This window comes from Pistacia vera, unplaced genomic scaffold (genome assembly GCF_008641045.1).
Source record: "Pistacia vera cultivar Batoury unplaced genomic scaffold, PisVer_v2 Contig818, whole genome shotgun sequence".
NCBI classification, from domain to species: Eukaryota; Viridiplantae; Streptophyta; class Magnoliopsida; order Sapindales; family Anacardiaceae; genus Pistacia; species Pistacia vera.
This window is the reverse complement of record NW_022196688.1, coordinates 675-17,347: the sequence shown is the minus strand read 5'-3', so window position 1 is coordinate 17,347 and position 16,673 is coordinate 675. Positions and strand designations below refer to the sequence as shown.

General features: G+C 34.0%; 1 protein-coding gene across 1 annotated transcript; it reads right to left on the bottom strand.

The window, feature by feature from the left end:
• Positions 1–2,757: 2,757 nt before the first annotated feature.
• On the bottom strand, positions 2,758–7,935 carry LOC116117582 (accelerated cell death 11-like). Its single transcript, XM_031403599.1, has 4 exons — positions 7,680–7,935; positions 7,174–7,346; positions 3,656–3,801; positions 2,758–2,997 (listed from the first exon to the last, which is right to left on the bottom strand). Exons 1-4 carry the CDS (start codon positions 7,869–7,871, stop codon positions 2,891–2,893), a joined length of 618 nt encoding a protein of 205 aa, XP_031259459.1. The 5' UTR covers positions 7,872–7,935; the 3' UTR covers positions 2,758–2,890.
• Positions 7,936–16,673: the final 8,738 nt, after the last annotated feature.

The following is a 16,673-nucleotide window of genomic DNA, read 5'->3' as shown; positions in this document are numbered from 1 at the left end:
AGGAACAACAACATGAGTAGAAGTTGTAGGTAAAGGAATTTGTACCCTAACTTCTTCAATTTTCACTTTACGTTGTTCCATTGATAGGAACCTAAATATTTCAACTAGAACAAACTCAACACACACGGAGAACAAGCTTAAACACTAAATAATTCACTGATATTTGTATTAATAATCTACAGTAATTGATATTCCAGAACTAAGAACAATAATGGAAAAATTAAGAAGGAACATAATGAAAGAAGAATGAAGAAAGAAAAAAAGATAGCACTAGCACTTCGAGGAGCTAGGGGCCTCCCAATACAACTCTATGAATTCCACGATACCCTGTACACATTTTATTCCCCTCTTATACCCAACTACCATAACAAACTATTCTGCTAATCTGGTGTCATAACAAACTATTCTGCTTATCAGGTGCCACGTAGATATTCTTTTTAAACAACTCGCATCCAGCCTACTAATCCACTTTATTCTTCTTCATGTACACTTTGGTGCTAGGCTGTGTAATTCCCCTGATACCCTCCTTTGAACCTCATGGGTTGTTTAGTGTCCTATCATCCATACTCCCACTAATTTCATCATTTTCAATGAGTCTAGTATTCCTAGTTTCAACAATTCTTGTAATATGGCTAGGACAGTCAAATCTATACCCTTTAGATTTTTCTAGATAACCAATGAAGAACCCACGGGTTGTTGTTGAGTCTAGTTTCTTTTTGTGTGGATTATAAATTTTTATTTCCGCTAGGCAACCCCAAACATACTCTTGGAAGCTCTAACCACCCCAACCGACTATAAATATCGAGGTCGATTCTTTTAGAAGGACCTCGAAACATACTTTTGACTTCACTTTTACACTACAAAGTTCATTCCTCTCACTCTCAATCTCTCGTACTACCGTCATTTATCACCGTAAAGCCGAGTTTTGACCACTTTATGACTATTGTTGTGCCACCGCTCCACAGTCGCAGTGACTTTTACCATCTCTATTTCATTATTTGCTCTACTCAACTGTCTTACACTTGTGCTAACTTGACCATTAGAGTCCCTTAGGTCGGCACTACCCATGTGTAAATAACTTGACATTCATCCTTCATTTCTCTGTGTCATTGCTTATAGGTCTAACAGATTGTCGATGGCCACATCCTCACAAGGATCAACTATAGAATTCCAATTATCTACAATAAGAGACTTGGAAAATATTTCATAGGATGCATTAAATAATGAAAACTAGTATGGGTGGTAAGATTAATTGGATAACAAGTTGTAAGCTTGAAACAATGTCGTTTTAATTAAAATTAGAATGACATCGTTTTGTTTTGATCTAAAGAGGATGGGATTAAATTCCTAACTCTATTCAACTATCTCATTCACGTTTATAAACCCATTTTTCGACATTTGAAAATCTTTTTCCACCATTTGTCCAAGCTTGATGACGAGGTTTTTAATGTGGTGGTGGTTCAATGTAGCAACGTTTTTGGGTTGCATATCCTTCGAGTGTTGTTCAAAGCAAACCATTAGGATTACAACACCAACAACTTCTCTTTGAACATTCCAACAGGTATGTTTTATAATTTCTAATTACTACACAAGCTACTTNGTCTAAATGAAATTTAAAAAATGAAATTTAAATTTCTTCTTAATATTTCTTATAGGAGTTGAAGAATTTATTTTCGAGAAATTTTACACAAAATATCTCACCATATCACCGTACGGACATGGTGAGATCATATAATTACAATTAGCTATATGTTAACATCTAAAGGTGAAAAAAAAAAAAAAGAATCTTATGTAAATTTTTTTCTCCATTCACTTGTCAATTTGTAAATATTTAAGGAGGGTCTTAAGAAGATGTTGGCCCAATAAAGGATGATAATGAGATATATAGTGTTAATAAGTGCTTTAAAACCCGACCCGACCCGACCCGACCCGAATGGTTCAACCGACTTTTATCAGGTCGGTTACCCATTTCACTATTCACCAAAAACCCTAAAAATGGGAATGATGGTCGACGAACAATTGAAGGCTAAAATATTAGGGATTTTGAAGAGAAAGTGACAGTGAGTGCAATGATGGTGATGGAGGTGATTTCCGATGAACGAATAAACCAGAAAAAAAAAAAAAAAAACCAACGACAGCAACAACCATCTTTTGCCGATGATTGGTGAGACGAACAAGGGTGGGGTGAAATTAGTTTTAGTCATGAGATTGAAGAGAGTATTTTCATAGTGATGGGGAGGGTTATTGACACTGCGGTTGTGAGAACTAGCCTGAAATGTCAACGTAGGCGTCGATGAGATCTGACTAAAATCGACAGATCTTCAATAGATTTGTTGAGAAATAGGCTCAAAGAATGATTGAGATTGCATTTAGTGTGTCGCCACCGCCAACCAATTAACCGCCGATTTGCATTTAGGATATGTTTGCTAAATTTTAAACTTGTAAGAACTTAACTAATTTTTAAGGGTGTATTTGCTAAAATTTAAACTTTTTATCACCCAGTTTAACCAACCAATCAAACCGGTTAATCCGATCAACCTAAAACCCAACAACTTTGCCAGGTTTCACCTCAAATTGGTTATTAAAACATTGGTGTTAATTATTGCCGCCTGATTAATGTTCAATGGGATTACAATAACACTGACCAACAGGAATCCACCATAACAAGCACTGGAGACTTGACGCGAATCAAGTTAAGTGTTAACAATGGTATTTATTCCAATATACAAGAGTTTTAAGTCGTATGATTCCACGAGGCTTAAGTTTAATTTCAGTGTTAAAGTGAGAAAAGATTATCACAATAAATATTAATATATAAATGAAATACATATTTTACCAATCTACATCCAGTGCACTTGAAAGAGGAGTTTGTGAAGATAAAATCCATGTTTTACCAATCTATACCCAACTCTCGTGAAATGAAGAGTTTGTCGACGTACACAATGACTGGAGCAGATGCAGTAATGTAATTCTGCATTTGAATCCTCGCTGACGCCTCTGAAGAAAAAAAAAATAAAAAAACATAACCAAAGTTGTACCATTAACATAACACAAAAAGATAAGCCCCTTCTTTTACCTTACTTTTTTTTTCTTTAAAGTAGGCATCTATGACTTGAGCAAAACTTGGTTGGCATTGTGCAATTTCAGACCCATCCAACGAAAACAAGGATTTAAAGGCATCGCCATGAACATCCCAATAAAACATTTCAAAGTCGCATGTTATTGGGAGAACCTAGTCCAGGACTGAAGATACCAATTCCTATTGTTGATAGATATTGTTTTGATGTCAATGGTAAAGACTTTTCATCTAAACAAGCCAGCTCTTACTAAAGCTCATCCCCAGTCAAAAGTTGAATTGTACAGGCAAAGCTTTAGCTTGAACCAACAAACCCCATGCCTATTGGGAGTGTATTATGTAAAATTGTGAACATGGCACGTCCAAAGCCACATTTTTTTTTTCTTTATTTTTTTTTCTCTTTAATAATTAAAGGAAAGGTTGATGAAAACCCTTGTATATCAAAGATATAATTATTAACAAAAGGAAAAAGAAAATTTTAAAAAGGGAAGGGGTTGGAATACAATATCAGCATTTCATTCTATATATATTTGACAACAGAAAGAAAGAAACTAATGGATCACAGGGGGAAGCACTCACCATCTTCATTGAGCTTTTTTAACAGTTGTGCTTTGGTTGGAAGGGCATACATCCCTGCAGCAACAGCTTTCCTTATAGCCCATCCATGATGGGGAGCAAATACTTGTGCATACGCTTTGGAAGCTGGATCTTTTAAGGAATTGCCCCTACATAAGGAAATCAAATAGTTTTAGCCAGTTAATACCAACTTCACATTCAAATGCTTACATTTGAAATAATACTTGTATAACTTGTAGCCATAAACAAATACTTATTTACATCCTGATACTTAACTATGACTTAGTTCGGGAGTTGAATAACTCATCAGGACAAACTAATTTATAAAGGTTAAGGCAATTTTGTAGCGCACATCGTTTGAACCACACCAAGCAGTTTTTTTTTCTTTTTTAAGAACTGGATCGAAAATTCATAATTGAAAAGATTTACAAAAAGTGAACAAGCTGTTCACAGATAGACTAGACAAAGCTATGTTAAAGAGGCTCAAAAGAATCAAAAGGCTTGAGACAACCCAGAAGGACATTTAACAGGGTCCTGAAGTCAACAAATATAAAACAAAATGTCTATCAAGTCATTCACCTCCCAAACAATGATGGAAGAGTAAAAAAGCCACATCTCGGGACTTAAAAAACACGTAACCCTATAAAGAGGTCCAGAACTTAATTTCGTCCCATAGAGACTAACATCCTCTATTCTTCTCTTCAAAAATACTTTTGCTTGTTTCTAGCCAAATAAACCAAAAAAATTTCCATAATAGCATGACCCCAATGAACTTTAGCTTTCTTACATCCCCTGTGAGAGCTTGAGATCTTTCCAAGAAAACAGAACAGCTAGAGGGAAAGGCTACCCAGCAGAGACTAAAAACAAAAAACAAATTCATTCACAACTGAAGAGTAACAGGACATTGCATAAAAAAAGTGGTCTAAACAAAGCCAGAATCTTCAATTTACAGAGGGCTTTGGCTTTCCAAATCAAAGTAGAAGCTTCAAAAGGGAAAATCTAGGAACTTCAGGAAAAAAAGAGACATAGCATTCAATGCTATGATGAGCCTTTTTCTCGTGTACCCTCAATTTATCTGCATTGAATCATATGCAGTTTTATCCTTCTTGATCACCACAATCATCCATCTCAATATCCACGTTAGATGATGCTCATTTCAAATATTAATGCTATATTTAGAATCCCCAGCAAACTAATAAAAGATTGCTCATCTTACAGTGCTATAGATAATTGCCAAATAGGCAACTTAATTTGATAATTAAATCCCACATAAAGTTACAATCTCAAAGTCAAACTCAACATTGACAAGCAACATAAACACAGGAAACTCATGACAAACCAACCTACCAGACACATCTGAAAAATCATCTTTAATTCTATTGAGGAAATCAAATACTACACCCACAAATTCCAACTCAATAGTTGTAAACCATATCCACAAATATAAGACAGTAGAACATCTCTGCCCTAGACTTGAACCTTAATGATAAAAATAGTTCTCACCAAATTCTATGTTATTAACAATTCCATAGAAAATGAAAGAGGCCTGCTTGGACTAACATCATCTTCCACAATGTTTCCTCTTTAGTAAACTACTTAAGGACCAACTAGTTTGATAAAAAAATCAACCACTAAGGCACACTACATCTAAGTAACATATATATGCATACCATAATTGATATGTTAGCACCCAAAGTTTGCTTTATTTTTCATTTCCTCCCCACTAGATTTGAGCAAATACCCAATCCCGTTGACAGCCTACTCCAGGTTATTTCTTGACAAACATTTTCAAACATTCCCTATTTTCTAATTAAAGGAATATAGGGCCACATTTGATTGTGTTTTTATAAATGATTTTCCACTTTTTGTCCTTGAAATCATGAAATACACGTTCATCATGCATTTCCATTTTGTCAAAAATGACAAATGAAAAATCTCAATCCAAGGGGACCTTTAAGGTTTAAATCACGTGGTTTATATTATTTTTCCACCAAGAATGATACCACCTTTTCGATAAGCAAAATGATTCTTTATTTAACTAGCAATTAACCTAGGATAGATAAACAGATTAGGCAATATGTTCTTTTTGGATAAAGCTATATGTCCCTTTTTGGATAAAGCTATAGGATCTTGTGTTAAGTCATATGTCCTTGTTGGATAACGCTGCTATATGTCCTCAGGTAAGTTATATCTTTTTTGGAAAAACTATATGTCCTAGAATCATTTTCCTTGATAGAAAAGCTAATCTTCTTCATAGACAAGTAATATGCTTCCATAGGTTCTTTTTCTATAAAGCTATACATCCCTTTTTGGATAAAGCTATATGTCATCTTCGGATAGAATCATATGACCTTGGTTAATGCTCTATGTACTTAGATAAGTCATATATCTTTTTTGGATAAAACTATGTCCTAGAATCATTTTCCTTGATAGAAAAGGAAAGGTTCTTACTGGTAGACAAGTAATATGTTTCCTTAATGAACAAGGAATACTTCTCCTTGATAGACATGAAAAATAAACCACGTTAAATAATTTTTGAAGATACCCCAGGACCATCTCTATGACCAAAATACATATTTCCCTTTTTTAACACAATGATTCTCTCCCTTTCTTGAATTTCTCTCTACTTTCTTTCTCTCTCACCCAAACCAATTCACCTTGTTATTTTATTTTCTCTTCACAATCTGTTCTTCATTATCTCTTCTCTTCATAGATTTTCTACATGATTTTTAACCATGAAAATCATTTTTACAAACAGGACCTAAAACTCTATATGTAGTGCACATAATGCCAAAACCTAACAGCTCTAAGCCACTCCCCTTCTCTAAAATGTATATTCTCTTTGATTATACCATCCAACATAAATGTTTCAGCTCTGTAACCATACAGATTTTATTTTTCTTCTTCGTCTACCTTATTTTCTCTTCTTCCCAAGAGTGGAAGATAGAGTTCATCCGAACCGAACGATAGTCACTTACCTATCAAAATTAGCATTTTCCAGATTGAATGTTAGTATCATCCAATTTACCTTCAAATGCATATAACTCCATTAATGGAACCCACAATGAAGTGGAAGCCCCACTCACGTTAGAGTTAAATTAGTCCAGAAGAGGAAATTCATGCATTTGAAGACTACATGCTATAAAGCAAAGATACTCAATTCAAATCCCGGCAAATAATTAAAAAAAGTACATATATATACAAAGAGGAAAAGAAGAATCCACAAAACCTATTAATTCCCAGGTCTAATATCAAAAGCCAAAAAACAACCTTGCTAGAGGAAGCATAAAGGTGGTTTAGATCACAAGTTCAAAAGAGCCTAAAGATAAAAAAACATTCTTGTAATGACTTAACTAAATTACCATTGTCCATGACACAGAAAGCAATGCATGCCTCTGCGTCCATCCAATATAAACTAAAAATCACCGAATCATAAAATGAAGAGGCAATTAAAGTAAACTAACCTGATCAAGAAATGGAAAAGTATAAACAATCAATAGATTTGATTTTGATATACATACTCTGTAGCTATGATTTGTTCAAAAAGAACCCTAACCATGTCGAGTCCACGCTTCACCCTCAAAAGATTTCTAGTGTGACTACCAGCTTTCCGCACACAGTTTCCCTTTATATCATGATCAAGCAAAGCTTGCAATGTCATTATCGACTTTGATGCCACTGCAAGATCATCAACCTGATATGTTGCTCAATCGATCAATCAAACCACTCAAACATAAGAATTGCATTAAATAATAATCATTGAACAAAATATGTTCCCAACAACACATTCAATAAGTAACCAAGGAAATAAAAAAATTAACAAAAACAATAATATAAATAAGCCGCACTAAAAATCCAATCCAGTAACACAATTTATACTCTTACACAACCGTACATGATACAAAATTCCAGTAAGGACAATGTCATATTTATGATTTACTTCACAATAATAACATTCAACTTCAAATTAACAACCAGATATGGTTACAGTAACAATACCGGCAAAAGAGTTAGGGTGTGGATTAACCTTGGCGACGTAATCCATTTCGGCGAACTTGAAGGCGATTCCTAGGCAGCCAAAGAGAGGAGAGACGAGAGAAGAGGCGTGAGAGAATGGCGCCACCTCGACATCGGCGGTCTGTGAATTGACGGTGGCGGCCAGTTCATTGAATGCTTCTGCTATTTTTCTGAGCGGTTTATCGGTGTTTGATTTCGCCATTGTCGACTTTAGATCTCCCTCTGTCTCTCGCTCTTTCCTTCCTCTTTTATTCTTTCTTCCTCTTTTCTACGCGTCCAATTTAATTTTGTGCTGGAATGTTCTTTCTTTGCTTCAGATTGACGCATATATTTTCTTATTTAAAAAATAACATAAAAAACTAGGGGTGTTCAAAAAAATCGATTGAAACCAGAATCAGTAGGTATTCAGGGTTTGGTTCTGATTTCTATTCAGAACTGATCGTCAATGGGTAGGTTCTGGTTCCAAATTTTTGGAACAGTTACTGTGCAGTTCCGATTCCTATAGTTAGGAACCGGAATCGGAACCAGGAACCGAGACTAATATAAAATAAAATTAAAGAGTAGGGAATTAATAAAAACCTTTGTAGAAAAAATAATGTGAATACATTTATATTTATATTTTATAATATTTAAATTAAGTTGGTTTGACTTTTAAGAATCTACCTTTACATAGTAATGGAATTTGTAATTTGTAATTTTATTTTTGTTAACAAGTACTACGGGGGAGGGGGATTTTTAAATTTTTAAGGGTTTTTTTACTATTTTAAAAACTTTTGGGGGTAAGTGTAATTTTACAGGGTACCCAGAACTGGAACCAGAACTGTTGTTACAGGTTCCGGTTCTGGGTACCTAGGAATCGAAACAGTTGGTTTAGGTTCTTTTAAAAAATGTAGGGTACCTGGAACCGAACACCCTTACTAAAAACTAGAGGTGTTCAAAAGAACCGATTGGAATCGGAATCGACGGGTACTCGAGGTTTGGTTCCGATTCTTACCCAAAACCAATCGTCAACGGGTAGGTTCCAGTTCCAATATTTAGGAACCAGAACCGGAACTGGGAATCGAGACTAATATAAAATAAATTTAAAGAGTATGGGTTAATAAAAACTTTTGTAGTAAAAGTAACGTGAATACATTTATATTTATAGTTCATAACATTTAAAGTGAGTTGGTTTGACTTTTGAGAATCTACCTTTACAAAGTAATGGAGTTTGTAATTTTGAATTTATAATTTGTAATTTTATTTTTGTTAACAAGTGCCAGGTGGGGGGTATTTGTAACCTTTTAAGGATTTTTTTGCTATTTTAAAAACTTTTGGGGGGTCATGTACTTTTATAGGATACCTAGAACCAGAACCGAAACCGTTGTTACAAGTTCTGGTTCTGAGTACCTAGGAACCGGAACCATCGGTTCTAGTTCTGGTTCCAAATTTCAAGGAACCATCGATTTCGGTTCTGGTTCCTTCAAAAAATGCAAGGTACCCGAAACCGAACACCCCTACTAAAAACAACAATCCAAAATGAGAAATTACATTTAGCCACCCAAAAGTTTGGGAAAGTAAAAGGGGGAGGGGTCTACTGCAGTTTTAGTCAAGTTACCCCCAAAGTTTTTGATAAAAATACCTCCCGAAACCAAAACGGCTTTGAAGCATCGATAGATTAAGAAGGTATAATTGTCTTTTCACATTTTTGTATTAAACTTAAACACAAAAGTCATCACTAACATCACTTAAGGTGTGTTTGGTTGGGGTAATCCCACATTACTGAGGTAATGTCATCTTATATTACTTAATCACTACCATTGGTTGTAAGTAATATAAAATTCTGATAATCTTCCAATTTTTTTTGGATAATAATGCCTTTATTTTGAAAACAGTTTATAAAACCTTGTCAACCATTAAAAAATTAAAAAGCAAAGAGACTACCAGCTTCCACCTTCATTATTGCCAAAAATACTCACCTTCTTCTTCAACATACTAACCCAAAACCTCATTTAAACACTAAAAATCCTTGGATTGGAATGAGAGTGGTTAAGCTTTCTATCATTGTGCTTCCGTTGAAGTTACTTCACGATTTTTTCAAGTGTTCATGCTTGGGTACGTTTATTGTACAAAGTTGACATTTTTCTTCATTAGTGATTTTGTTATTGTTGGAAAAACACATCGTAATATTATACTATTTTACTCTGTTGGAATGTGAACACTTTTTGGTAATTGATGAAGAAAAGGCAAACTAGAAGAAAAATAAATTTTAAGTTTTAGGCAAATTTCTAGTTTAGGAATTTGTAATTGAGAATATTTGTATTCTTTTTACTTGGAGTTTTATTAGGAAAGAAGAATTGGTTTCGAATTTTATTTAGAGTTAGAATAGGATAATGAATTAAATTAGAGGAGTCCTATAAGGATTAGAAATATGTATCCTAGTAAAAAAAGAATGTCCTATTTTACCTATAAATGGAGGGGTTATAGCTAATTCAAAGTTATGAGAGAGGGAATAAGAGAAAGAGAGAATGTGAGGATACAAGGGACGTAAGGGTACTACGGGTATCGAGTAAATACCAAGTGTTATTAAACACCATAGGAACAAGATGTCCGCCTAAGTAAAGGAACTAGGTTGATGATGTGATGAAACACTTGTATCGTATTCATATTATTATAATGAAAACCCTCTCATCCTTGGATGTAGGCGAGTTATGCCGAACCACGTAAAATATCATATGCATTTTTATGTTGTTATGTGTTCTTTTTATTTTATTGTTTTTTTTACTTATCCAATTTTCAACATGGTACCACGATAGATTTAGATTTCCAACATAGTATCAAAGCTTATTTTCTTAAGAGACTTACGAGAGAAGGGGCTTATGGAAGATGAAGCAAAAATTGCAAGGTGATGGTCTGCAAGAATGTCGGCAATAGGATCGACAAGAGAAAGCCATCAAGACTCCAACAAAGAGTGGAGAAAGAAGAGATGACTCTAACAGAAGATTGGAGAGAAGAAGTCAACACTAAGGGTATCGGAGAGAAGAAGCTAACACTGAGGGTGGTAGGCTGAGGAAGAAGAAGAAGACAATATTAAGGGTGGTAGGCTGAAGTTGTAGATGAAAGGAGGACTAAGAGAATGAAGAACAAGCTTAGAAGATGAATTGCCAAACAAGGTTCAAGGAGGAGTTGGAATGTGAACACCTTTTAGTAATTGATGAAGAAAAGGCAAGCAAGAAGAAAAAGAAATTTAAGTTCTAGGCAAATTTCTAGTTTAGAAATTTGTAATTGAGAATATTTGTTTTCCTTTTACTTTGAGTTTTATTAGGAAAGAAGAATTGGTTTCAGATTTTATTTAGAGTTAAAATAGGATAATGAATTAAATTAGAGGAGTCTTATTAGGATTAGAAATATGAATCCTAGTAAAAAAAAAGAATGTCCTATTTTACCTATAAATAGAGGGGTTAGAACCAATTCAAAGTTATGAGAGAGGGAATAAGAGAAACAGAGAATGTGGGGATACAAGGGGTTTTGATATAAGGGTACTACGGGTATCAAGTAAATTCTAAGGGGTATTAAACACCATACGAACAGGATGTCTGCCTAAATAAATGAACTAGGTTGATGGTGTGATGAAACACTTGTATCGTATTCATATTATTATAGTGAAAACCCTCTCATTTGTGGATGTAGGCGAGTTATGCCGAATCACGTAAAGTATCGTATGCCTTTTTATGTTGTTAAGTGTTGTTCTTATTTTAATGTTTTTTTTTTTTTTTCGATTTTCAACATGGTACCACAGCAAATTTAGATTTCCAACATACTCTTGCATGTTCTTTCTTGATTGTTAAATAAAACCCTAGTTTAGACAATATAATGAAAATGGGGTTTTTTATGGGCTTTCAAAAATTGTTATGAAATCATGTTTAATGTTAGAGAAGTAACGAATTTTACATTCATTGCTTAGTATTTTTCTTATTTTCTTTTGTCAAAGATGAAAACTTGAGATTGGTATTCTGATATCTACTAAAATCAAATGGTTGTGTAGAAGTATTGCAGTTATCTTACAGAATTTTTTTTTTTTTTTTTTTTGGATGATTGTAAATGCATGATGCATATGGTTATTAGCAAGGCCATGCATACAAATTTATTTACACATATATTGCTTTGTTCATGGTAATGTAGTAACTCCTCTATTCTTTTTTAGTGTTGTTTGTTATTGCGTAAAGTAGTTCATTGTTGAAATCTTGTTTATTTCGAACGTTGTGATTGCAAGGACAAGAGAAACACTTGTTCTCATTAATGAAAACAATTAGGGATATAACCTATTTATAGATAGTTTACAACAAATAGATAAATTATTTAATCCTAAACTTATGATAACAAATTTGATGCCTAATCTAATCCTATAATCTTATCTACACAATTTAATTTTTAATTATAAAACATTTGAACCTTTCAACACATTGTATTCTGGGAGCGCAGTGAAACATGAAAAGTATACAGTATATAAGTTAGAAGGGGTTAATTAGGTTTTACCTTATACGTTCATCACATATAAGAATGCAACAAAGTAAAGATTGACTCTTAGAATCATGAAAATGACTTTATTTAGGTGATAAAAGTACTCCATTTGTAATTAAAATGTAGTCATATTAAGACCATTAAAGAATTTATGAAATTATTCATAAAAAATCACATTCTATACTTTTCTTACAAATGTTGCATGTTTGGAATGAATTTTGAGATGGTGTAAGTTGATATTAGGGTGTGATTTATTGATTAGGGATGATTTTGTTTCTTTTATGATGTTTTGGGGTCAAATTGTCATTTACATTTGGGGCTAATTTTGTCATTTTTTATTTGTGCAGGGACTAAACTAACGTTGGCCATCCTCATTATAGAAGGATAGTGAGAGATCGTTCAAAATGAGCAACCGCTTACCCCCAAACCCTAGCTCCACCGTTGGCGACCTTGCATCTTACTTTTTAGGCGACTCTCTACCTTCCCTCATCATTGGTGACGTCATTTTCCCCTTCCTTAGCTTTGCAACATCTCATCTTCTCATTGTCGATGATGTTTTGCATTCCAGTGGCTTTCCTCTATTTTCCCGATGACAATCCACCTCCTTGGCTACTGATTTTTTCATCTCGTCATCTAGAGCCAAAGAAAAATTGGAATTGGTTCACTCAGATTTATGTGGACCGATAAAGACATCGTCTCTAAATGGGAGTTGATACTTCCTATTGTTTATTGATGATGCAACGAGGATGACATGGATATACTTCTTAAAGTTGAAATCAGATGTGGTTGGAGGTGTTCAAGAGTTTCAAGGCAATGGTTGAAACTCAAAATGGAATGTCATTAAAAGGTTTGAGGACTGACAATGGCAAAGAGTTTTCATCTGTCTAGTTTGATTTTTTGTGTGCAGATTTTGGAATATGGCATCAATATACGGTGAGCTACTCTCCACAACAAAATGGAGTAGTTGAGAGGAATAATAGAATCGTCATGGAGTTGACTAGGTGCTTACTAACCGAGAAGAAAATGCCTAAAGAATTTTGGACTGAAGCTGCTAATACAACAATATACTTGCTGAATAGATGGCCAACCAAAGCCATGAAGGAGATAACTCCTATTGAAGCTTGGAGGGGGTTGATATCATCACTTAAACATACTATAGTTTTTGGTTGTGTATGCTGCTTGCTACATAAGTATACCTAAAGTGAAGAGAAACAAGTTTAATGAGAAGGCAGAAAAAGTGGTGTTTGTATGATATAACAGCCAAGCAAAGGGTTATAGGGTGTACAACCTTGATTTTTGAAGAAAATCTCAGTCAGTAAGGATATTGTATTTGATGAAGAAGCATCCTGGAATTGGGAGACACAAATGGAGTTATAGTTGAAGCCTTCTTGAATGAAAAGGGCAACAAAAGTAAAAAAGTAGATTATGTGGCAGTGAGAGGTACGTGGTCTCTTGAAGAAATATATCAAAGGTGTAGTAGTGCCATGTTATAACCAACCTCTTATGATGAAGCATACATGAACAAAGGCTAAAGAAATATGATGGAAACTAAAATTGCCATGATTGAGAAAAACAAGACATGAGAGCTTGTTGATGCACCAAAAGGAAAGAAAGTGATAGGTGTGAAATGTATAGAAGTAAGTTGAATCCTAATGGGAAGATTCAAAAGTTGAAAGCTAGACTAGTGGTGAAGGGTTACTCTTATATGGCGGAAGTGGATTACATTGACACATTTGCACCAGTAGCTAGGTTAGACACCATAAGGTTACTAATTGCTTTTGTTGCTTAAAGGAAATGGGAGATACTTCACTTGGATGTCAAGTCAACGTTCTTAAATGGTTGGCTCGAGAAGGAGATTTATGTCACTTAACCTGAAGGTTTTGTGGTTCATGGGAGCCAAAAAAATGGTGTAGTTGCAAAAGGCCCTTTATGGGTTGAAACAAGCACCAAGGGCTTGGTATAGTAGGATAGATCTTGGTTTGAGACTCAAGGATTTAGGAGGATCCTAAACTGTATGCGAAAGAAAATGATGGAGGAACCATAATCGTTTCTGTTTACGTAGATGATTTACTGATTACAGGTAGTGAAAACAAGAAAATTGAAGACTTCAAGAGGAATTTGATGAAAGAGTTTGAAATGAGTGACTTGTGAAGGATGGACTATTTCCTATGTCTTGAAGTGAGCCAAGTAGAAGATGGCATTTTCATTTGCCAAAAGAAGTTTGCTCAAGAAATTCTAGAAAAGTTTAAAATGGAAAATTGCATACCTACAGCAACCCCCCTGACCTTGAATCTAAAACTTATGAAGAATGATGGAAAGAAAAAGGCTAATGCAAGAAGCTATAGGAGCTTGGTTGGAAGCTTGATGTACTTGATGGCAACAAAGCCAAATCTAATGTTTTCAATTAACGTTTTATCTAGAGATGTGTGGGAACCAAGTGAAAAACATTTCACAGCAAGGAAGAGAGTTCTGAGATATTTTAAGGGAACCAAGAACCAAAGAATTTGGTTTAAAAGAGTTGATGAGGAGAAGCTAAAAGGGTTTTTGGACAACGATTTGTAAGTAAGTGAACTAGATTTGCGCAGTGGAAAAAGACAGAATATAAAACAAAACGAATCTGATCATCACATTAACGACCCAAAATCCGAGCAAAGATTATAACGTTATAAACAAAACAGTGTAAACAAAATCTGTATAAATCAAAGTCTAACTCATACAAGGATTCGGAATAGATTACCAATGTTTGGAGGCTCCTTCCATATCTCTGATTTGATCTCTCTCCAGATTCTAAGTGTGTGACCCATAGGCTTCTCATCATATCAGCAGTGTATAGTATCGCGATTAACACCAATTAATCACCTCACTACACACAAACCCAGATTGGCCCTAGCAACGCATCATAGCCACCCCATAGATTCGGATTNTATTCATGGAATTTATGGCGAGTAGGAACAAATGGTGCAAGAATTGGAATTGAAATGAGGAAGTTATGATGCGTTGAAGATGAGACTTAAAACTTGGAAATTTTTCAAGATGGGCATGCTTTGATGTTTTGATCATAACTTGAGCTATAGAAATCAGAATTCGATGATTCTTGTGGCATTGGAAAGCTTATTCAAAGAGATACAATTTTTTTTTTTTAATTCTTTTCTAATTAAACTCCAAACCCTAGCATTATAAATAAGGGTCTTTATTTAGTTTTTAGAGAGATTAGAGAAGAAAAGCTACTATTTTAAAGATCGTAATTCTTACAGTTTTCGTTCACCAATTAGAGAAGTTTTTCTATTTTCTTTCTTGAACTCATGTTTGTTAATACAATGGTTGTTTTTATTACTACAATTATGAATTAAATTTCTTTTCTAGGGCTAAAGATGTAGTCTAATTCATTAATATGTGTTGACTTTATTGTTGTTAATTTTAGTTGAGCATTAATTATAAGTTTTATTATTGTGTGTAATGCTTTCAATTCTTAAGGGCCTGAGAGTTGAATGATTTTATGGGTTAGGTTAACATTGAGAGATGAAACTTGATTAGTATAAGGTAATAAAACTATAGACTGAACGAACGCTGGGGATAGGTTACCGTGATCTGTGAGGCTCTGGTAAATTCCATAAAACTTAATGATCTCTTAGCTTCTAAATCTGCTTTAGAGATGTTTTGAATTGTTGCTTAAGGGTTAATTTGCTAATTGTTCGAGAGAAAGTTAGTGAAATATTAGGGAGTTTGGCCTTTAGAATAAGCTTAATTAGGTTAGCAATAATTGTCGATGCATAAGATTAAATTGGTGTGAAATATGTGCCTTAAGTTTACTCATATTGATCTCTTTACCAGAGTATTAATAAAATTTTGCTTTTGTTTAGTTTTAGTTTGTTTTATTTTTCATTAAATTATTCATAAAATTTTGTTTTATCAAATAGTAATAAAATAGATTAGTAATAAAATTATGCTTTTGTTAAGTTATTTGGTTTATCTTTTGGCTTTATTGAGTAAACAAGGATCAAATCCACCTATAGAAGAAGTTCCATGGAGGACCAAATTGTCAGAAACTCATGCTACCCCAAAATTTAAATTGTATGAACAAAGGTTTATTTCCATAAAAAATGGTTTGCATGCTTGATTGAATTATGGCTTGCACAATCTTCTAGCTGTTCCATTCAACACTTTGACATCTTCTTAATTTTTACCAGACTCTTTGGCTCCAGTATTATGTGCTTGCTAATTGCACGAATTTATATTTGACCTTAATTTTTCATTCTCCTCGAAAGATCGCTGTAAATTCAGGTAATTAGTTTATACAAAAGCCTTTTTAAAAACAAATTAATAAAGAAATTAATATGAAGCAAGTTTTAAACATTTCTTAAATTGCTTGAAGAACCAATTAATGTCAGGAGTGAATATAATCTCTCTTGTTCCATTCTTGTGCTTAAATTATGAAAATTATAAGTTTTGAATTTGCCACTGATATGTTTATTTCAAGCCGTTTCATTGTCGTCTGGTGCACTTA

Excerpts from the sequence above, each read along its gene's own strand:
- LOC116117582 (XM_031403599.1), bottom strand. The coding sequence starts at position 7,871 with ATGGCGAAATCAAACACCGATAAACCGCTCAGAAAAATAGCAGAAGCA. Across the intron at positions 7,347-7,679 it reads AAATGGATTACGTCGCCAAG|GTTGATGATCTTGCAGTGGC; the intron begins GTTAATCCACAC and ends GCAACATATCAG. Across the intron at positions 3,802-7,173 it reads GAACAAATCATAGCTACAGA|GGGCAATTCCTTAAAAGATC; the intron begins GTATGTATATCA and ends TTCCTTATGTAG.